The following is a 23,109-nucleotide window of genomic DNA, read 5'->3' as shown; positions in this document are numbered from 1 at the left end:
TTTTGAAATTGTTTGTTGCGTCTCAGTCGTTTTTGGCGGGTGTTTCTGACTTTCACGCATTTGCGTCTCTTCTTCTTCACGCGCACAGAGGAAGAGGAGGCAGAAAATGGCGGACGGTGTCGACCACATCGATATTTACGCAGATGTGGAAGAGGAGTTTAATCAGGTCTGTGTTCACGTTTACCGTTTCCATTTACCTCACCTTAAATATCTTAAATTAGCACGCATTAATTATAATACAGCTTCACGAATGGATGCACACGCTGTTTGGGGCGTAATGCAATCCGTCGCGTGTGTTCATTGTTTGTTGTCGCGTTCACGTCCTGCAGGCCGCTCGCGAGGTTCAACGTCGCATCAACTGAACAGATCAATCACAATAATCTATTATCAATAATTATTCAGCTTTCAACCGATTTTTGAAGATTGAGAAACTCTTCCATGTACTGGCTTTATATTTGAACAGACGTGATGTTTGGTCTTCGATTTTAATAAAATGTTAATTGGATCGGAAGTAGAGGGTTATAATCAGGGCGTCGAGGAAACTGCGTTTAGATGGTTATTTAAATTTTACAAGTCATATTTGTGAATTTATAACCGTAATGATTTTATTAGTGATTTTCTCTATTTTGGTGAATTTTATGATTCGGTCGTATACATCGAGTCGTGTTAGTCAAGTTACTTAAAAGTAAATTTAACCGAAAGTTTGTATTCGTTATATTCTTTCAATGTAAATACTTGCTCAGCCTTCGAAACTACTTTCTTTTTAGGCTGACGTCACCAAGCCCTCTTATTTTTCGACCTCTGACCTCCAACCACCTGTGGAGTTCCCATGGTCATTGAAGGCTTGGAAATATCAGGAAATTCTTAAATTGTGCTTCCCAGGCCTGGAAAAGTCATATTAAATAACTGTTAAAAGCTTCAAATTGGTGGTCGTGTAAACGTGCTCTTGGTTGTGATGGTTTCTGAATGCGCCATTTGTATAAATGGTCTTCTTGGACCAGGCAGGAGCCATGTTTGCATGTACATTTAACCTCTTTTACTTCAAAAGAGCTAGAGCTTTCACCTACAGCTGATGAATGTGTATTTATCTTTCCTTGTCACAGGAATCCGATTATCCTGTTCATGAGCAGATTGACCTGTATGATGATGTCATCTCGCCATCTGCCAATAATGGGGACGCTCCCGAGGACCGCGATTACTTGGATAACCTCCCTACTCCTGGGAACGCAGAGAGTACCAAAGGGGCTCCACCAAATGTCGTCTACACCTACACTGGAAAAAGGATCGCTCTGTACATTGGCAACCTCACATGGGTTAGTCCTGCATTTATTAGGCCTTTAATTAAAAAATAATTTGGGTTACATGCCCAGTTCAGCATTCAAACTGAGGTCATGTTGGGTTTTTGCTCTGTTTACAGTGGACCACAGATGAGGATTTGACTGATGCCATCCGCTCGATAGGCATCAATGATGTGCTGGAGCTCAAGTTTTTTGAAAACCGAGCAAACGGGCAGTCTAAAGGGTCAGTGAACACTGAGTTGTGCCTACACCCCTCTTAGCTTGGTGTCCATTTTAGTGATGCACCAATATATTGACCTGGCCATTTAATCAGTGGATGAAATTTGAGAATATGTGTTATAAAATTGAATTGCATGGCTTGGGGCCATTTCTCATCCTCTCTGGGTTTTAACAGGTTTGCTCTGGTCTGTGTGGGTTCGGATGCGTCTTCGAGGAAGCTGATGGATCTGTTGTCTAAACGGGAGCTACACGGACAGAACCCAATCGTCACCCCTTGCAACAAACAATCGCTCAGTCAGTTTGAGTTGCAGTCACGAAAAAGTGAGAGTGCGCGACATCTTCAGTCCATTGAAAACTTGTCCCTTTTTTTTCCACTGCACAAACTTGTGTTTTGTGCCCTTTGCAATGTTAAAATTTGTTTTCATCCACACAGGCACACAGTCAGGGCAGATGTCAGGAGAGGGGAAGGCCGGGCCACCAGGGATACGCGGTGGCTTCCCTCCTGGCAGGGGTCGAGGGCGTTTTCCTGGCCCACCTGGTCCAGGAGGAGACTGTTTCCCAGGGCAGCTTGGACCTGGCGGACCACCACCACACTTTCCAGGTGAGAATCTTTATTGGGATGGCATATATTACACCAGGTTTGTCCCGTTCGAGCAAGACCTGGCCAAATTGCTGCAAAAACGTTACAACAACAAATGCAAAAAAACTTGCCGTCATTTGTATAGAACTTGAAAATGTACTCTTCAGTCCTAAAAAAAGGCATGATTTTGTAACTTTTCACAATCCAGTCAGTTCATGATGGGTAAAATTCAAACCCCACCCTACACTTTTCCTTGTTGAATATTTCAGTCATTTCTTTAGACTACTAACACTTTGTCTTGCTTTAGGGATGCAAGGACCGCCCCGTCCTCCAGGTGGAGGTCCACCTGGGCCTCCAGGACCCCCTGGCCCCCCTCGACCTGGTCAAGGTCTGCTTCCTCCCCTTGGCGGACCTCCAAACAGAGGAGATCGCCCTCCTCCTCCTCCTGTTATGTTTCCTGGTCAGTTTGGTCAACCTCCTATGGGTCCAATGCCTCCTGGCCCTCCCCCACCTGGATTTGGCCCTCCTCCTGGGCCTCCTCCCCCTCAACAGGGCCCACCCCCTCCGGGACCCTTCCCTCCCCGCCCTCCTGGTCCCTTAGGACCCCCTCTTGGCCTCGCACCACCCCCGCATATGCAGGGACCCCCGCCTGGAGGGCCCCCACCAGCCCCTCATGTCAATCCAGCCTTTTTCCCACCACCCGGAAACAACAACATGCCATCGAACGACAGCAGGGGCCCACCACCCGGCGACCCGTACGGGCGCCCACCTCCATATGACCGCGATTATGGCCCTGGCGGCAGGTAACCAACAAACACCATGTTTTCACTGTATTCAAGTTCCTCAGACACGTAAAAGTGTTACAGAACTCTTCATTCACACCGATGCATGGCATTATAGCTAAAATAAACAATACTGTGCAGAAGTTTTAGGCACTTGCATAGTGAGGATGTCCTAAAAAAATAATGCCATAAATAGTTAGCATTTATCAATTAATATCATACAGAAAAACTCGTATTTCCTGTGTACACCTGGACACAGTTTTTCTTGGTTGTCAGATTGGATGTTCCAAGCTTCTTGGAGAACTTGCCACGGTTCTTCTATCTATTTAGGCTTTCTTAGTTGCTTCTGTCTCTTCAGGGAGTCCCAGACTGCCTCGGTGTTGAGATACGGGCTCTGTGGGGGCCATACTATCTGTTGTAGGGCTCTTGGTACTTCTATCCAATTCTATTTGCAAAGGGAATGTATATTTCGTACTGATGCACTAAAAGCAGAATATATGGAAGAATCACTGTTTTTGTGAAGAATATAATGCGCCGAAGACTTTTGCACAGTACTGTATGTTGTAATATTTTTCTTCAATCAGATGAACCGCTATTTCCATCAAACACCCATTGTGGCTAGTTACGTTTGAAGTGTTTTCTGTATGAAGTACAGTACTGTAACAATGTAGTTAAAGAGTTAAGGTGTGTTTTTACTAAATGAACAACAGGAAAAACAAATTACTTGAACTATTTAATGCACCAAAAAATGTCGACCTTTGTGGACATTTGGGTGATGATGCAAACCAAGTTGTGAGTTTTGAAGCAATTCGTTTACATTTATTGCAATTAATTATCTTGGGCAACAATTTTAGCTTTATTCTCCCCAATTTGGAATTCCCAATGCACTCTTAAGTCCTCGTGGTGGCGTAGTGACGTGACTCGCCTCAATCTAGTCTGAAACCATTCATCAGCGCATCTTATGCGGCTTGTTGAGCGCAGCATCCACGAACCGCCATGCGGCCCACCGAGAGTGAGAACAACATTATAGCGAACACGAGGAGGTTACCCCATCTGACTCTACCCTCCCTAGCAACCGGGCTAGTTTGGTTGCTTAGGAGACCTGGCTGGAGTCACTCAGCACACCCTGAATTCGATTTTAGCCTATTTTATTATTATTTTTTTTTATACTTAGGATTTCAGTTTCATTACAAAATTCCATCAAACTGAGTTTTGTAATGTAAAAAAAATAAAAAATTTAAAGGTCCACTCAGTAAGTGATTAACTTAATTTAAAGAGTGAAAGTGTCCAATAAAAATACGTTTACTGATATTAAGCGAGTAGTATTCAGCTGGTCATGTGATTCTAAAATGGCTGCTCCCATGAGGGCGCCCCTCCCCCATATAGAATAAAACCTCTTTTATAAGGTTTCTTGTATGATTAGAGACCTCAGCTCATGTGAGCGATCATGATTGATTACACATGTTTCAAAATTACAATTCATTTCGACAGGAGTACAACTTTTAATGCAGATAAAATTACTGTGCACCTTTTTAATAAAATTTAATATTTTAATTTTTTTTTATATTAAAATTTGAGTGTTATGAAATTGAAATGCGCTAACCATAAAGTAAATTTGAGTGCACAAACTCTGTCATGTTTGCTTCTGTGGTTTAAATCAGGCTACGTCTACATTTAATCCGGATACGTTTGAAAATGCCGTTTTCGAAACGCTCTCGGCACACGCTGCTGTTTTTTGAGTATTTTCCAAAAGTTGCTCGTCCGCACTGTAACGGATGAAAATGCTTAAACTCTTTCTGCGCATGCAAAAATTTGCTGTTGCATGTACTGTCTGAAACGCAATTATTCTCGTGTCCCGTTGCCGGACGCTAATTCAAGTAAACTTCCCGCCACCTTTTGAAGGAATGTTAATCGGGCACAACAGCACTGCTATAACACGGGCCGCCATCTTCATTTTGTTTGGATCACATGAAGACAATTAACCCCTTACAATGCAAAGACTTGTAGATTGGGTATATATCCCCCAGCCCTAATAAACACCCCACACACACCGTTCATATTGAGTGAAATCACATGTTAACTCGCTTTGTATTGGATTTGTGCTCTAATACATTGTGTACAACACTTGTTGACTGGAATATTGTGACCTGTTTGTGACCCAATATGACCCGAATCTCCCATTTGGCCTTTCTTTAGTAACTTCAGACGCCCTGTAGTACGTGGGTTTGAGCCCTGGATTAACGAGGGGCTGGTTGATGTGAAAAACTCTGGCCAGCATTTGCACAATACAAGTGATCAAGGGTTAGTGATGTTACCTCCCGCGTGCAACCTGAAATAGTGTGTTGTGAATTATTAGTACTAGCCAACAGAGCAAGTGTGCATAATCTCTAGTGATTTTAACACGTGATGCGATGTGATTCCGCACTAATGGCACCTCTTGCTCTGAGTGGGAGTATGTTTTCTGTCGTTTGTGCACCTCAGCCCAATTGCTTTTTCTCTTGTAGGGACATGGACGCATCTCGCACTCCTCTGAGTGAAGCGGAGTTTGAGGAGATCATGAATCGCAACCGAGCGATCTCCAGCAGTGCCATTTCCAGGGCTGTGTCGGATGCTAGTGCAGGTATTAATGAGGACAAAGACACCACACAAAGTTTGTGGGTTACTGTGGTTGTTAATTGTAACTTGTGTGTTTGCAGCTGATTATGGAAGTGCTATAGAGACTCTCGTGACGGCCATTTCTCTGATCAAGCAGTCGAAGGTTTCAGCTGATGACCGCTGTAAAGTTCTTATCAGCTCACTGCAGGACTGTCTACATGGAATCGAGTCAAAATCCTACGGGTCTGTATCAAGGTAACGCCTGTTTGTTTGTGTTGTTGATCGATGTGGTGTATTGCAAGGGCTCAACACTAAGGATTTTTCTACTGGCCCGGTCAAACGTTTCTCTGGCCTCAACACAAAAATGTAAAATTGCCGTTTTTACCATCATGTGTAAAATGTAAAATGTATTTTATATCCTGTTTATTACGTTTTACATATTATTCTGTGTTGTTATTATTATCTGCCCAAAATTGTATCATGTTTATAATATTATGCCTTATGTAGTAACCCCATATAAGCACTTAACAGCTATCACATTAACCTCTTCCATCCTGTGTTTTTAAGATAAGAGTTCTGTGGGGCAAATTATGGGTTTTCAGTCACCCATTTTGTCAACTTTTGGACCCTGTGTAATGTTTTCACAACCACAGTCAAAGATTTGATTATTGGCTGAATGTAATAAACTTGTGTAATACACAGTAGACATTAGGCCTAATATGTGATTTAAGAATGTGGATATAAACATGAGATTAGACAAGACCAACACGGACTAATATAAAGCACAAAGTATCAGTACAGTCCAGAAATGAGACATGTAGCAGGTGTGTCATTGGGATGATATTACTTTTCATATCAAATGCCATTATCATGTTGAAATAATGTTTACATTTTGAATTTACCTAATTCAATTTATATTTACATTTTGGATACTGACCTCATGATTTTCAGGCACATGTAAAACCGGGTTCAATTCATCTCTAAAGGGTAATTAACTGGATATAAAGTTTTGTTTTACTGTGGGAACAATTCTAGCGCACTGTCCCTTTAAGAGAGCGCATGCATGCGCATTAAACGGCAGATACACTGCACGGAGAGACAGAGATTTACAGTCCAATAGAAAGAAACTCTTCATTTCTTGTGTTCCTATGAGTGGATTACTAATTTTCACCAACATGTTAAGATGAAAAAATTTGGGAAAGGGCAGTTCTAGGAGTGTGTGCACGTTCTTGTTCGAATCCATCCAAATTATTGTGCATTGCACAGACCACTAAATATAATTGCGCTCACTCGTCTCTGACTGCTCGGTTGGAAGACTTTGTTCGTTTGATTTCCAGGACTATGGAAATTTCTAGAGGTGTGTTTTTTTTTTTTTTTTCCTAGCTATGCTCCAGATTTAAAATTGTATTTCCTGAGTGCAGTCTTTTTAACTTTAAGTTAATATTCTGTAATCACAAACGATTATTTAAAAAAATTAAAAAAAAAAATCTATCAAAATAAACTGTTTACAGGGCTTCAGACTGACTGAAATGGCCACAAATGCGACCAAAAATAATTGATTGCAACAATTTAAAAACTTGTTGCCACGGACTGTTAGCTCAGCGAGTATTGACGCTGACTATCACACCTGGAGTCATGAGGTTGAATCAGGGCGTGCTGAGTGACCCCAGCCAGGTCTCCTAAGCAACCAAATTGGCCCGGTTGCTAAGGAGGGTAGAGTCACATGGGGTAACCTCCTCGTGGTGGTGATTAGTGGTTCTCGCTCTCAATGGGGTGTGTGGGGAGTTGTGTGTGGATTGTGGAGAGTAGCATAAGCCTCCACATGCTGTGAGTCTCCGGTGTCCCGCACAACGAGTCACGTGATCAGATGCCGTATTGACGTTCTCAGAAGCGGAGGCAGCTGAGACTTGCCCTCCGCCACCCGGATTGAGTAACCGCGCCACCACGAGGACCTACTAAGTAGTGGGAATTGGGCATTCCAAATTGGGGGAAATTGGATCAAATTTAAAGTTAATAAAGATGATAAAATCTAGTCGCTATTGGCAACAGTCGGGATGTGTGCTTTCATATGCGGTTTCGTCAGACATCATCTCGAGTAATGGAATACGTCTTTAGAGCATGCACCCCCAGCGCGTGAGAGTCCTGAACAAATTACTCTTTTGAACCGGATCAATTTCATGAATCCCCCGAAAAGAACTGAGTGTGTGAGCTCAGGTTAGCAGTTTGAATAAGAGTCACTTTCTCAGCGAATCATCCGTCATTGTGTTCACAACTGGGAGCGCAGACATTTCAAAATAGGAGTCCTATGTGTATTTTGGGCTTCTTTATAATTAAAAGAATATATATATGAGAGAGATCCAGCTTTTTCCTATATTTGTATACATTATGAAAGGAGTGTGAACATTGAGAGAAATGTAAATGCAAAGTTGTGTATTAACTCTATATACTGTTTATTAAACCTTCGATTAATGGGTTATCAGCTGTCCATCTGGTGGTGGCGTAGTGGCTAAAGCACAGGGCTGTTAATCAGAAGGTCACAGGTTCTAACCCCATGGCCACCACCATTGTGTCCTTGAGGTTGCTCCAGGGGGATTGTCCCTGTAATAAGTGCACTGTAAGTCGCTTTGGATAGAAGCGTCTGCCAAATGCATAAATGTAAATGTAATCTTGTTTCTGAACAACTCATTTACTGTTATAAATTTCTTACTTTGCTCTTATAGTTTTGTATGAATGCATCACGTCCGGTGGGCGTTTTAAGGTCTAGTTACATGAAGCTCAAATTGGATCCTGAAATGGTCGAAACCCCACACAGCGCTCGCACGACTCTCCATTGGAAATGAGTGACTTTCGGCCTATCGTTTGTCTGATGCAGTGAAAATGCAGCATTAGTTTACTGGTCAAAATCAAGCGCTCCGTTATTTCCTGCTGAATAGTATTTCTCAAATATTACTCCTGTGTTAAATGTTGCCAATGCCATTTTAATGTCTTTTAATATTGTTTCTTTAAGCAGACGTGAAAGGTCGAGGGAGCGGGACCACAGTCGCTCTCGTGAGAAGAGCCATCGGCACAAATCTCGCAGCCGAGACCGTCACGAAGACTATTACAGGGAGCGAAGCCGCGAAAGGGACCGCCATCGTGACCGCGACCGCGAACGTGAGAGAGACCGCGAGAGAGACAGAGAGCGTGGAAGGGAATATCGCCACCATTAGTACGAGAGGAAGGTGTGTATGCTGTTTGTTTCTGTCTTTCTCTCCTTTCCTTCAGGTTTACGACGTCTCCCATATTAACCAGACGAGGTCGGGATATGATAGGTAGGTGCACCGGAAAGGTAAGCGTTTTAACTTTCAAAGTGACATAGTATTCATGCTCTGTTTTCCTACGGCTGGTCTAAAATTGTATTTATTTTTTTTTCCCCCATTTATTTTATGAATATAGCGCGAGCGGTGAATACTGTGATCTCTTATACTCGTATACCTGGTCTTGAAGCAGTTTAATGTGCAATATAACCTCCAGTGATGATGAAACTTTCACTGTTAGACAAAACAGCACTTTGACTTTCATGGAAAGAATTGTGTGTATTGAAACACCATTTTAACAGTCACTATGCATTTCGTAACTTCATGCACTTTAGGATTTGTCCGCTTAGTTTGAGGTTTGCTGCTAGTTTAGACTACAGTTCCTCGAAGCTGAAATTTTGCCATTTTATAATGGGTCTTGATATTAGGCCAAACCTCATCTTGCATTGTAAAGTTCTTGGAGAGAGGGATATCTCTTTACATGATGTCACTTAAATCAGATTTGGTGCTTTGTGAAAATCAAACCTTGTCTAATTGACTAAATGTTTGCCAAAAAAAATGCAATCTCAAGATGTTTGTCTTTTTGATTGGGCATTATGTAATGTGAATACCATTTGTAATCATGAGTGTAGAAAATTGAATTGTTGATGGATGAGAATGTAAATGTTTAACCACTGAGACTATAGTGAATGCATCAAAACCATGTTACTCGGGTTGTGCGTAGACCTCACTGTAGGCAGCTTTGCTATTGAAATGTTGGTCGTGTTCTAGTGTGAAGATGCTTATTGACTTGAAATTGACTTGTAATTCTGAAAAGCAAATAATCACATTTGGCATTTAAAAATATGAAGGTCTGCATTCTCATCAGTTATATACATTTACTCTACATTTCTGTCTTGTTATGTAAGGAAAGTCTAAATTGTATGTGCATGGTTGTGCCTTATGACAGTTTAGAAATGATGTATTTTATGTCTAGGTAAAGCGTTCTGAATGACCTCTGTCAGTACAAGTTAAATGTGTGTTTAATACCTCAAGCTCAAATTTAGTTTGTAGGATTCCCATATTAAGACAGCACTCAATGCGGTTTATGGATTTTTTCCTAACTTTTAAAAGTGCATTTCATATTTGATTTTCACAGATTTCTAAGTTATTGCGTTATTTTCTATAACCGTTCTGTTTGCTGCTAAAAGATGTAGCAGTTCTTTACCATTCACATTCATTGGTTTTCAATTTTGGTTGGTTTAACTGTTAATGCATGCTTAAGTGTAAGTTTTCAATCTACAGAAGCAATCCAGGAATTGAACCGCTTCTGGGCGAATTGCATTTTTTTTATATTTCCTACAATAATTACCTTCCCAGAATTGTATCTGTGAATGCAGAAGAACTGCTATGTTGCCTTTTTTAAAAATGGGACTTCTAACGCTCTTTATTTTGTTGTTGTTGTTCTATTCGGAATCTTGTGTGCTCACATTTGTAATGGTGCTTTTTAAGTCTATGGTTGCTATTACTTAAGTTGCTACAATTATTTAATAAACATTTTAATGATCAGTTACAATATTTAAAGTTATCTAGCTCAAATTTTGCTAAGCTGACAAATTGCTGGCTGTCATAATTACAGTTGAAGTCAGAAGTTTACATGCACCTTAGCCGACTACATTTAAACTCAGTTTTTCACAATTCCTGACATTTAATTGTAGAAAATCCCTGTTTTAGGCCAGTTTGGATCAGTACTTTATTTTAAGAATGTGAAATGTCCGAATAATAGTAGATAATTTATTTCAGCTTTTATTTTTTCCCAGTGGGTCAGAAGTTTACATGCACTGTTAGTATTTGGTAGCATTGCCTTAAATTGTTTAACTTGGGTCAAATGTTTTGGGTATCCTTCCACAAGCATCTCACAAAAGGTTGCTGAAATGTTGTCCCATTCCTCCAGACAGAACTGATGTCACTGAGTCAGGTTTGTAGGCCTCATTGCTCGCACACGGTGTTTCAGTGCTGTCCGCATCTTTTCTATCAGATTGAGGTCAGAGCTTTGTGATGGCCACTCCAATACCTTGACTTTGTTGTCCACTTTGCCACAACTTTAGAGGTGTGCTTGGGGGTCATTGTACATTTGGAAGACCCATTTGTGACCGAGCTTTAACTTCCTGTCTGATGTCTTGAGATGTTGCTTCAATATATCCACTCAATTGTCCTTCATGATGCCATCTATTTTGTGAAGTGCACCAGACCCTCCTGCAGCAAAGCACCCCCACAACATGATGCTGCACCCCCATGCTCCACGTTTGGGACAGTGTTCTTCGGCTTGCAAGCCTCACCCGTTTTCCTCCGGTTAAATATTTGTTTCATCAGACCAGAGGACATTTCTCCAAAAAGTAAGATATTTGTCCCCATGTGCACTTGCAAACAGTAGTCTGGTTTTTTCATGGCAGTTTTGGAGCAGCGGCTTCTTCCTTGCTGAGCAGCCTTCCAGGTTATGGCGATATAGGACTCATTTTGCTGTGGATCTAGATACTCGTCCACCTGTTTCCTCCAGCATCTTCACAAGGTCCTTTGCTGTTGTTCTGGGATTGATTTGCACTTTTCTCACCAAACTACGTTAATCTCTAAAAGTCCGAAAGCTTCTCCTTCCTGAGCGGTATGATGGCTGTGTGGTCACATGGTGTTTATACTTGTGTACTATTGTTTGTACAGATGAACGTGGCACCTTCAGACATTTGGAAATTGCTCCCAAGGATGAACCAGACATGTGGAGTTCAACAATCTTTTTTTCTGAGGTCTTTTATTTCTTTGTATTTTCCCATGATGTCAAGCAAAAAGGCCTTAAAATACATCCACAGGTACACCTCCAATTCAGTATACCTCCTATCAGAAGCTAATTGTCTAAAGGCTTGACTGAATTTTCTGGATTTGTCCAAGCTGCTTAAAGGCACAGTTCACTTAGTGTATGTAAACCTCTGACCCACAGGAATTGTGATATAGTCAATTAAAAGTGAAACAATTGGTCTGTAAACATTTAAGAAAATTACTACTCTACTAATAATAAGTAGATGTCCTAAACGACTTGATGTAACATCCTGTGGATTGGTAAATCAGTTTTAATAACGTCAACCCAAGTGTATGTAAACTTCTGATATCAACTGTATCTTCTGACCTGTTGATTAATCGCTCTGGAGCTTTATAGCGTTTCTTCCAGGCTAAATTTGCACTGTAAATTTGTATGTAAATGTCACACAGTGATGTTTGTGGTACCATAAGGTCATTCATTAAGTTGTAAATACATAATATTTCCCATAGATTGAGGAAATAATGGTAAGCCTTAAACTGTTACAGAATTGTGCTCATTTTTAATGAATGGATTGCAATCACTGTAAATGCTTAAAGCAATCGGTTACTTTATTTGTGTGTGCAAATTTATATCAGTTGTCTATTTCCCAAGGAATGAGGCATTAGATGTCTGCTATATTGTAATGTACTGTAATACCAACAAGTGAAAAGCTTTCCAAATTGTTTTGGCCCATCTCCAAACATGCCCAATGATTTAATGTTTTTGTTTTGTTAATCGACTGTAGTCTAAGGAACAATCTATAATTGATGTAAGCACCAATCAGGAATTCGAGCATGCATGCATGCATGCATGAAAAAAAAAATGCATGCAAGACATTTGTTGCAAAATTGTCAGTGGCACTTTTGTTTTGTTATTTTGTTTTTTTTCTCCAAATATTAGCCAGGTTTAAAGTGACCAGGTGTGTTGTCGAGAACTTTGCTTATGTATTGCAAACTTGAGTATTTTAAAAGCGTTTGCTCTTTCCAATGGGGGGCTGTTACATGTGATTGGTTGGGATAAATTGAATGTAAATTCAATGCAATCTGTTCAGGTTGCCTGTGTAGATTGTTTACTGAAGGTAGTAATAGTCCTGACACTGCCTTTTTAAATGAACCGGTTTAATACGTCCTCCCATCCCTTTTCCTCTGTTCAGTGTTATATTCTGAGATGCCATCACAGGGTTGGACAAATTGTCTTTTAAGGTTACCAATTGTACAACCCCAGCACTTTCAAACTTTGTGATTTTTGTCATTTGAAATGCACATTGTGACATGAACTGTAATGTCCTTTAAATCAATGAAGAAACATTTCTGATGCCATCCTAAAATTGCCTGTGATACTTGCAAACATGCATAATGTGAATAGATTTGTTTGCATGTGCTGTCCTATGAAATCAGCTCCAAGGGCACCTTTTTGTCCATTACTTGTTTGACTAACAGATGGGCTAATGGGTTATTTGTCCAACCCTGATTGACTGCAGTGTCCACTGAATCACTAGAATCAAGCTTGTCAATAACGTATCTATTTGCCGTTGAACCAACTCCTTAATTTAGCAATTAGTTGTGCTAGTTTAGATAAGTTTTAATGGCATTAAAAGCACTTTTCACCAGAGTGGTCCATAGTTTTTAATCTTCAATAGTTTATGAAGTTGATTGAAACGGCATGTTTGACGCTTGTTTTCAAGAAATACAGTGGACACATCTGACCTGCATACTTTGATGTTATGGTTCGCAAAGACATTTCTGTTTGTGAAAGTAATATTAAAGGAGTAGTTCCCCCAAAAAGGATAATTCTCGTAACATTGACTCACCCCTATGGCATCCTAAACTCCATATTCACTATAAATCTGGACTTCGGCAGTCTCGTGAGACCCAATGCTGCTCAGAGCTCTGCATATGTGGAGGTATCATTTTTGGGTGAACTATTCCTTGTCTTTCTACGACAGGAAACACATTTAATATCAGTTCGGATACTTTTCAGCTTTATAATTGTGATGAATAGTTCTCTGCAATGATTTGATAACCTTTTCTTTTGCCCCGGGGTAAACCTGAGTTTAGTTATTTGATCTTTTAAAGTTGAGAAGTTACTTGGCAGTTCACAATAAATAGATTACCGATCAGATTTGAGTTATTGCCACAGCTTGCAGGGTGGCTTGAACATGACGCACAACTATTTGTTGCATTTTTACACCAGTTGTAAGACTTTGTTTTAGATGTAAAGACTAAAAATGTTGTGGTGTTAGACTGCATTCAGGCATCTAAACGGCATATTGCTAAAGATTGAGCCAAATTATTAGATTACATAGAGGTGGGCGGTATGACCAATGTGGCGATAAATTGGATTAAGACTTAATTTTATTTGTATGAGGTACATGAAATCATTCTTGCAGACCTGTGACTGCTCTGTATTCACATTATTCCATATTGTTTTATTGTTGTGTAAATGGAGCGAAACAGTCCTACTCACTAGGGCTGGGCGATATGGCAACATTTTATATCTAAATAAATAAATTATATATAAAATAAAGATCTATTTAAAAAAAAAAAAAAAACGTTCCAAAAATTATAGTAATAAAATATGAAAATTGCAACAAATGTTTTCTTTAACAGAGTCTAGATAGAAATCAAGTTTAACTAGAAATTACTCCTGAGGTCCAAGTCAAGTCTTATGGGTGTTTTTGGGGCAATAGTTCTTTTATCTGCAGCTTTGTCCCTAAATCTTTATGGCTTTAAAGCCCTTCTATATTGCATTTGCCCTTATTAAAATTTACCATAGTTTTGATCATTTCAACAGTGGTATTTATATGTAACAAGACAGAAATAGTATCCTAAACTCATTTAACCCTTGTGCATCAATTAAAAAAAGTTACACATAGGTTCATTATGGACAAAAATGTCCATGTCCAAAAACTATCATAAAAATATTATAGATTTATATTTTTTTCCACTTTCAGTGACATAATTTTTTTAACCAGCATCAGCTTTAATCATAATGACCAAACATTCATTCATTTTTAGAATTGTAACCCTTTAAACGCTGGTTTGTTTACATAATGCCACTGTTGTTGTTTTTTTAGGAAAAAATGAAAAATAGTAATTATTTTCAATTTAATAGATGCTAAGCAGAATTTTTTTTCTTTGATTATTAGAGCCTCGGATATGTCAATGATTAACAACAACATTCATTTTGATGCTTCCATATTTTTTATGCAGTATCAGATACAATTATATATTCATAATGTATCTAATTGGCTCTATAATATGCATAAGCCAAAAACAGCAGAAAACAACAACAAAAGCGATGATATGCCAAACCTGAAAAAATGGCATGATCTGGTAAAAAATATTTAAAATGTAAATTTTGAAGCCTTGCCAACATAATGAAAGCATGTTAAACAAGATTGCATCATTTTATAGTTAAATGGCACTGGGATTTAAAATCGCAGTTTTAACGGGTTTCAATGTGCCATTTTTGTCCAAAACGACGCTAAGAGGGAGTATTTTGTGTAACTAGTGCAAAAAATATTTTTTAAAGAAAATAGGGTGAAATATTACAATTCCAATAAAAATTCACACCTGTGAAAATTTTATGCAGTTAGCATTAACACAGACAAAGTTATCAAAAAAACTAAACTGGAAAAAGCCAAAAATGTCCACAAGGATGCACAAGGGTTAAAACCTATAAATGCAAAATAAACATTTATAAACTGATATAGTTGTAACACAAATGTATGATATTCCTCCTTCCCTAATGTAGCCTATTATACATTATATAGAAATATAGTAGTAATATATTATGAATATATGCCTAAAATACTAGTTAGTTGCTATAGTAAATTCATGATAACAGCTCATTTATATCTGTGCATGTCACGGGTTTTCTCCATGTCGATGCAGTTTAATGTTGCACCAGAGAATTCTGTGCCGAATTCAGATGTTTCTGTGACTCGCCGTGCTTCTCACTGGTCCTTGAGAGCTCAAGACGCGTAAGCATAGCTGCTCCGCACTCTAGCGGCTTTGTCCATTTGATCCAGGCAGCGAATTTGAACTTTTGATGCATATGCCATTTGACATCGCTTGACGAAAAAAAATGGCAGTGCATTAACTGAGAGTGGGACAGTTGGCCAACACTAATCACACCAGTCCAAGTCGCAAGTCATTTGTTTTGTGACTTAAGTGCAATTCGAGTCCGAGTTGTAGACTTGAGATTCCATCTCTGGTACTTATTGTACATAATACGGTTTCTGTATAATCAAATACCCCCGCAGATAGTGCCGACATCATCCGAAATGTTCAGTCTTCATAATTTGTAATTAACGCAGAGTTTTGGCACTTTTCCGTTGCATGTTACGGTTCGACTCGGCTTGCTTTACTTTTCCGCGCTTGCTTTTCCACTGCAGTTTAGTACCACCTCAATGTGGGCGGGATTATTGGCTGATCCAGGGGCGTTGCTAGGATCTTGATACATTGGGGGCTTAGCCCAGTCCCCCACCCACCCCCGCCCGCCCGCCCGCTTTTGGTAACTACTACTTCTACTCATAGGCACATAATAATAAGCAATAATAATATAAATGGGGGTCTGGGGACCTCCCCAGGAAATGTTGGCCATTAAACACTTCATTTCCTGCATTCAGGTGCATTTTTTTAGCATTTTAAATGATAGGTAAAAGATAGAATGCTTTATTTGTAGAACTGTAACAGCTATTCACAGAAACACAAATAAATAATACATGAATATTAAATAATATTTAAAAAAAATGAATATAAAACTATATATATAATGTGTATATAGATATTTATCTTTCTATCTATCTATACACACACACACACATAAATCACTCCAACAGTCTGCTTGTATAAGTCTGGAAAAGGAACTATAGACAGTGCAGGTCCAGTAAAGAGGGCATTCAACAGACAGTAAACACAGGCACTCTGTATAGGTTTATAAAGAGAACTATATACATTTAAATAACATAGCTATAAACATAAATAATAGGGAAGAGGGGCACTGTATCCAAGGTCCATTCCTCTGGGAGTAGGGAACTGGGGTTTCGGGGAAAGGTGCAATGTGTCCAGCGTCGGTTTCGGGGAGCGTCCATTCCTCGGGATGTGTGTGTTGTTGGGGGGCACTTCTATTTTTTCTGGGAGGAAGCATAAGGGTGTGGATCCACCAGACCCTCCGGAGGGTTTCAGGAGTTTCACCATTTGCTCCAGGAGCTAGGTTTGGTGGACCTAACGGTGACTGTGCGCTCACACCGGACGCTGAATAGTGTGTCAGGCGCGAGTGATTTCAATGTTAAGTCAATGCAAAGCCGCTCTACACCTCATTCGCGCCGCAGGAATTTTTTACGCTGTAATGCGCCTTTGCATTGAATTAACATAGAAAGCACTCGCGCCTGACGCGCTTATTTAGCGTCCGGTATGAACGCAGCATAGTCATCTGACTTGAAGTTCAATGATAGGAATGAAACAATGAATGAGTTGTTGTTAATTCTGTTTAGCCTCCACTACATCCCTGAATAACGCTAATTTACACATCGTGTTTCAATCGCCAAATCAGATGTATAGGCTACTTCATCTACATTCCTCACGAGAAACGGATTATGGCTCACAAAATGGATTAGCTATAGGCTGAAATAGTAAGGTCCCACGTACTTTATATATACAGTACATGTTCTGCATTAATACCACAGTGAGTAACTTACAGGGCTAGTAAGTTAGACCAGGGTTTGCTTAAGAGCCTTCACCGACCTGAGCTTAATGATGAGGGAACGGTGCCAGTAGATAACTCTTCTTGCCTCCCTCGTATCGTTCATGACTCCTTATTTTACTTTTTAAAAAGTGTCTAATGTCCATAATAGCTAACACCAGAAGCCACAAACAACAATGACAGTCAAGCCCTAAAGCTGTAAGTTAACCGATGACTCTCTCAGGCTCTCTCCTCTGGTGCGCACTCTAAATACAAGCATTCTGTAACCATAGTAACTTTGATCTGCTTGAACACATTTTAATCGGCTTTAATACATGATTCCGAAGGATAGATTAAAAGACCCGGTACATTTTTTTTAAATGAATACAAAATTATTAAAATATAATAATAATTATCAATAAATTCAATTTTTTGAGATCCGGGGCTATAAAAAAAACATCCATGTCTAACGACGCGCCTGGGATGATTGTCATTGTTGCGCCTCCTACTGCTGTGACATCATCTTAAACGCGACAAACATTACTGACCATAAACGATAACAGGACCGCTAGCTGTTAGCTACTAGCACATTGTGCTGCATAAAGCAGTTGTTGATGGTGTTTTTACACAAGTGTAACAGTTAAATTGTCCTGGTTGATTTAGAAGCTTCCAGTAGCATCAACTAAATAAAGTGAAGCTTTCAAGCAGAGTATAGAGTTAACGTAACAAAACGTCCCATCCTCCATCGTGGATCAACGCCAGTCCTGGCTCATCCATTTGGTCAAACCACTTCCACTTTTCCTTGATGGTTTGTAGTCACTTACGTTTTTTTTTTTAACTTTTCCCTTCACTGTTGGTAGGTCCGGTGGTATCCGTGTGCGGCCAACAGCTGAGACACTTCCTGAAAGACACTTGTTTCGTTCGTCACTAACGAGAGGATCATCTGCACCTCGTTTATTGACCGTGGTGTGGTTTTGCACACAGCCATTCCTGTTTACAATTCGAAGTCACGTGAACAAATGATACTGCTATCGCTGTAGCTAACTAGCGGGTCTATGTCCCGTGTCGCTAATCCAGTGACGCCGGTAGTGACTATTCTCTCTGACCAATCAGTGATCTGCAGGGTTTTGACGTCACCTTTAGTCTCGGCTCGCTTGGAACCTCGACCGAGGTGGTACTAAAAACAGTATCGGGTACTATCCACAGTGGAAAACCCCCAAAAAAGCGAGCGGGACATGCAGTGGAAAAGCCCCATTTGACCTGAGACATCGGAATGTTTGCTATAAATGAAGTAAACTTGAAACATGTCACAGATCAAAGCAATAATTAGCGATTCATCTGGACTATCATTGTAAAAAGAGCAGTGGATGCTTATCTCATTTATAGCCTATACTAATGATTTAATATGATGTCCTCGTTTTAAAAAAAAAAACATAAATAAAAAAATAAGTTTAAGGGTAAAAATAAAATCAAGTGTAAATATATCTACTGTGATAAACGGTTCAGTTGACACATTTCTGTGTGTGCTGGCATACCGCCCAGCCCTACATACATGTTATAATTTGGATGCCTCATGTCAGCTTATAGAATATGATATGACACATGCATTTGTTCATGTGCTTAAAACAATATTATATAATGTCTTCATGAAGAGAAACATGTTTCCATTGTCCATTTTAAAGTAACAATCTGAGAGTTCAGATGTGCAGTATTTCATAGTTATGCATGCCAATGTTAATGCCTTTTTTGTTTTCTTTGCACTGTATTGATCCAATGATTACAGGGGCTTGTCTCGCATATAACCGTATACTTGCATAATTCCTAATATAGTTATTCATGTGTTTAAATCATTGCACCCTTTTCGGTGGTGCATTTTAATCTGGAACTTTGTATTGAACTATTAGATGTGTGTTATTGTAAATAAATGTGTTCTATATAAAGTTATAAAGTTAGTTTAAATATTACTCTATTTTGATACAATGCCCCTTACTGTTCAATATTTCACGTGCATGCCTGTGTATGTGTGGTACAGTCTGAGCGTGTGTAGATGTAGAGGGAAAAACAACTCTGTGTGTTTCTGGGTTTTGTGCCCCAAAACAAACTGCCACCTTCGTTTTGACACCTTTCAGCTGAACGCAAGAGGAGGAGGAGAGACAGACAACCGGAGCGCCGTGGATTCATCCGACCGCTTCCCTCATCACAAGACACCTGGACTCCGGCTTCACTCTGCAGCGCTACACGAGTTCTGTAAAATATATGATATACTCGCTCTTAATTCCCAACTGCTTTTTATTTTTGACTTTTTATTTGAAAGTAGCTGTGTGCTAAAAGTAAGTGCAGCTTATTGATGAAAATGACTTGCCTGCTCAGTTCAAAACACAGAAAACTTCTTTCCGACTGCTATAATGTGTACATTGTCAGTAAGCTAGATTTGTTTTTATAGGACGTTTTTGGTTTCATGTTTTCTCCCTTTTTTCCCCCCTCGTCCATTATAATGTTTGTAAGTGTCTTTTGCCTTGATTATTAAATAGAATCTGTGTTGTAATAAAGTGTGTTTTGGGGTTGATGCTTGTTCAAACTCGATTTCTTAATCTGCATTGTTTGTTTTTCGGTAGACATTTGATCAAAACAATGTTTTGGGATGATCACTGAGTCACGACTCTTCGGTTTTTGTTTATCGGTCATAAATACGCACATTTTTACCAGCTAAATTCTAGATAGGTACATTTCCTGAAGAAAATGTGAGTGGTGTTTGGCGTGGCAAAACTCGTCAAATAGCATGTTGTAAGTTGTTAAGCAGTAAAATGATGGTCCTAGAATGTTGCTAGCATGTGTTTTTCATGATGATTTAAGCATGTTTCAGCACTTAGCTAGGCGATGCTAACATGTGTTAGCATGATGCTAACATGTTTTTGGCATGTTTTAACCCTTCGCTAGGGGATGCTAGCATGTTTTAACACTTCGCTAGAGGATGTTAACATGATGTTGGCACATTTTTAACATGTTTCAATACTTTGCTAGGCGATGCTAGCATGTGTTAGCATGATGCTAGCACGTTTTTAGCATGTTTTAACCCTTCGCTAGGGAATGCTAGCATGTTTTAACACTTAACTATAGGATGTTAACATGATGTTAGCACATTTTTAACATGTTTCAGTACTTTGCTAGGCGATGCTAACATGTGTTAGCATGTTTTAGCACTTCGCTAGGCGATGTTAGCATGATGCTAGCACGTTTTAAGCATGTTTTATTACAGTATTGTCACTAATTTGGTGCTTTTTTATTTATTTTAATCAGTCACAATTTTGCCACTTTACATTTAAAAAGGGGGAAACTTTGCCAAGAAAATGAGCTCATTCCGAAGATTATCAGGAAAATCCTTGTCGAGTTTAACCATCTTTTTTAAAAACTAAAATAGGCTGCTAAATTTATTCTCCAAACATAATATAACAAAGATGTTGTAGTTTCAGGCCTTTAATATTTTCCCCCTTTGTTTTGAAAATGTAATTTGATCAGTTTTAAAATCTTGTGCATTTGTAATTTTGGATTTTAACATGTCTAATGTGTCTGACACTTTGCCCCGTTGAAACGGGTTTCATCTTGCCTTGTGAACATACTTGGTTTGTGTACATACAGGCCAAATGATGATCTCTTGATCTGGTTAAAGACTACTCGATTTATTATTCATTGTAAGTCTTTAAGCGTGCATTGATGGCAAAGCTTAACTTCTCCCAGTAATAAGAATGTAATCGTCAATTTTAAAAGGGTTAATCTTAAAATCTATTTAAATTGGTACATGGATATGGCTCACAAAGTGTGTACGTGTCAAAAGTAGTGTTTTACTGCATTTATGAACTGTCGAATGTATACAACAGAGTGTGTGTGTATGTGTGTATATATATATATATATTACTCAATTACTTCATTTTCAATACTTGAATCGGTTCCAGGAGATTTAACAAGTGTGCTTGAGCTAATGTGCATTTGGTCCATTTTATCTGTTTACACAAGATTCAGTGTAAATTCAATTCCACCACATTGTGTGATTGGTTTCAGGGGATTCACATGACTAGTTTAAGGTTATTTTTCAGAGTGATGCCGTTCTCTGACTACTGTTGGAATATTTATAGTGGTTTATGCATCCAGTTAATCTGCTTTTGACATGGAAAAGCTGCACAGTGTGTCCCATCTTCATACTCTGAAGCATCTGGATTAAGAGGTAAGTTGATTTTGCCTTGATGACATTTCTAAAATGGCTTTGAAAGTGTTTTTCTAGTTGTCCCAATCGTTGCATCTCCATTACTTAGTTGAATTCCTCCTTGCATTACAAATTAACTGTCTTGAGCTTCAGTTTCATGATATTTTCAGTTTGTAATGGGTAGGATTATTTGCACGTGTGTGTATATATATATATGTATATATATATATATTTAAAGTGGTTTAATCCACACATTTAAAGCCCAGCATATGAAATGCATGCTCAATATGGGCTGCCAAATGTATCATCTAAAATATATATTCAGAGTTAAATGACAATTTTGCCTTTTTTTTTTTTTTTTTTTTTTTTATCAATAAAAATATGCCAAACTAGATTTGTCTGTTTTATTGTCCCATGTATGTCATATTTCTGTTTAAATGTGCAACCCTAGACAGAGATGATGTAATGCTTTCTTTAGATGTTGACATCTTTGTCCAATCAGGGAATTGAACTCCTGATAATAAAACTCAATATTTTTCTTGCATAGAAAATGGGCATAATATTGACGACCACATACATTTATTTTGACTAGTACCTTTTCTTAAAAAAAAAAAAAAAGGTTAAAATCTTCCATTTACGCACTTCCAATGAAAGTGAGTGGGGTCAAATTATGAATGTTAAAATGCTTCATAAGCATAGCCACAAGTCGTAACATGATTTTAGTGTGATGAACCTTTTCGGTCTAATGTTATAGCCAATTTTACAACTTTTCAATGCTGATAAGAAACCCTAAACAATAATAATTTCTAGAACTTTTCAGCTCGTAATACGCAAGTTTTAACAGAAGAATTAATGTAAGTGCATTTATAAAATTATAAGCTTCACGTTTCTGCCTTTAAAACCTCATTCACTTCCATTATCCGTGTCTGTTACAGATTTGTTTTTTTAGAACTGGCGATATAAAACGGGCGAGTTGAAAATAATTTTCGTATTACTGAACTCTTTGCCACAAACGCTGTCGATTGATCTTAACTTGAATTAAACCCAGAAAATTTAAATCTGATAATGAACACTTGCAATTACATGCTTTCACCGAAAGAGGTCGCGCTTCCCTCTGAAACGTTCGAATAACAGATAATCCTTAAATATGGGCGTGGTTAAGGACACACAATAATGTTTACATGCAAACTATTATATTTATCTTCGCATTTACTATACCCTTTACATTAAATACAAACTTGTTCCTGTACTATGGAATGTAAATGTCAGGGGATGTATCTTTCTTATATACGCCTGGTTGACACATGCGATATTTCAGTCTTACTCGGACTGAAATGCACATATTTCTTCAGCTGCTTTCCTATTTTCCTAATTCTTTTAGGGAAAAAAAAGTATTCTAGCTGTTACTACTAATGGTTCTTTTTCTATTGGCTACTTATTGTAGATCGCATGAACGATTTTTATTCATTTGTTTTCCTCAAGATTAGGAGTGGGATATCCTAACACTTAAAGGGATAGTTCACCCAGAAATGAAAATGCTCTCATCATTTGCATTTACTATGTATTTAAATGAATCTCAGCTCTGTAGGTCCACACAATGCAAGTGAATGGTGGACAAAAGTTTCA

General features: G+C 38.8%; 1 protein-coding gene across 6 annotated transcripts; it reads left to right on the top strand.

Moving 5' to 3' along the window:
• The first annotated feature begins 85 nt into the window (after nt 1–85).
• LOC127638905 (cleavage and polyadenylation specificity factor subunit 6) lies at nt 86–21,846 on the top strand. Of its 6 annotated transcripts, none has more exons than XM_052120646.1 (11): nt 86–166; nt 1,104–1,313; nt 1,418–1,521; nt 1,693–1,838; nt 1,951–2,118; nt 2,405–2,900; nt 5,076–5,180; nt 5,384–5,499; nt 5,576–5,717; nt 8,485–8,695; nt 19,415–21,846. In XM_052120646.1, exons 1-10 carry the CDS (start codon nt 107–109, stop codon nt 8,681–8,683), a joined length of 1,746 nt encoding a protein of 581 aa, XP_051976606.1. In that variant the 5' UTR covers nt 86–106; the 3' UTR covers nt 8,684–8,695; nt 19,415–21,846. The 6 variants fall into 6 exon arrangements, with proteins under 6 accessions (XP_051976606.1, XP_051976604.1, XP_051976603.1 ...); XM_052120644.1 differs by having other exon boundaries at nt 8,482–8,695; XM_052120643.1 differs by having other exon boundaries at nt 5,576–5,729.
• Nucleotides 21,847–23,109: the final 1,263 nt, after the last annotated feature.

The sequence above is a fragment of the Xyrauchen texanus genome, chromosome 47, assembly GCF_025860055.1.
Source record: "Xyrauchen texanus isolate HMW12.3.18 chromosome 47, RBS_HiC_50CHRs, whole genome shotgun sequence".
NCBI lineage: Eukaryota > Metazoa > Chordata > Actinopteri > Cypriniformes > Catostomidae > Xyrauchen > Xyrauchen texanus.
Note: the sequence above shows the minus strand (reverse complement) of the source record. Positions and strands in the feature narration are given on the sequence as shown.

Excerpts from the sequence above, each read along its gene's own strand:
- LOC127638905 (XM_052120642.1), top strand. The coding sequence starts at position 107 with ATGGCGGACGGTGTCGACCACATCGATATTTACGCAGATGTGGAAGAG. Across the intron at positions 1,314-1,417 it reads ACATTGGCAACCTCACATGG|TGGACCACAGATGAGGATTT; the intron begins GTTAGTCCTGCA and ends CTCTGTTTACAG. Across the intron at positions 5,181-5,383 it reads CACAATACAAGTGATCAAGG|GGACATGGACGCATCTCGCA; the intron begins GTTAGTGATGTT and ends TTTCTCTTGTAG.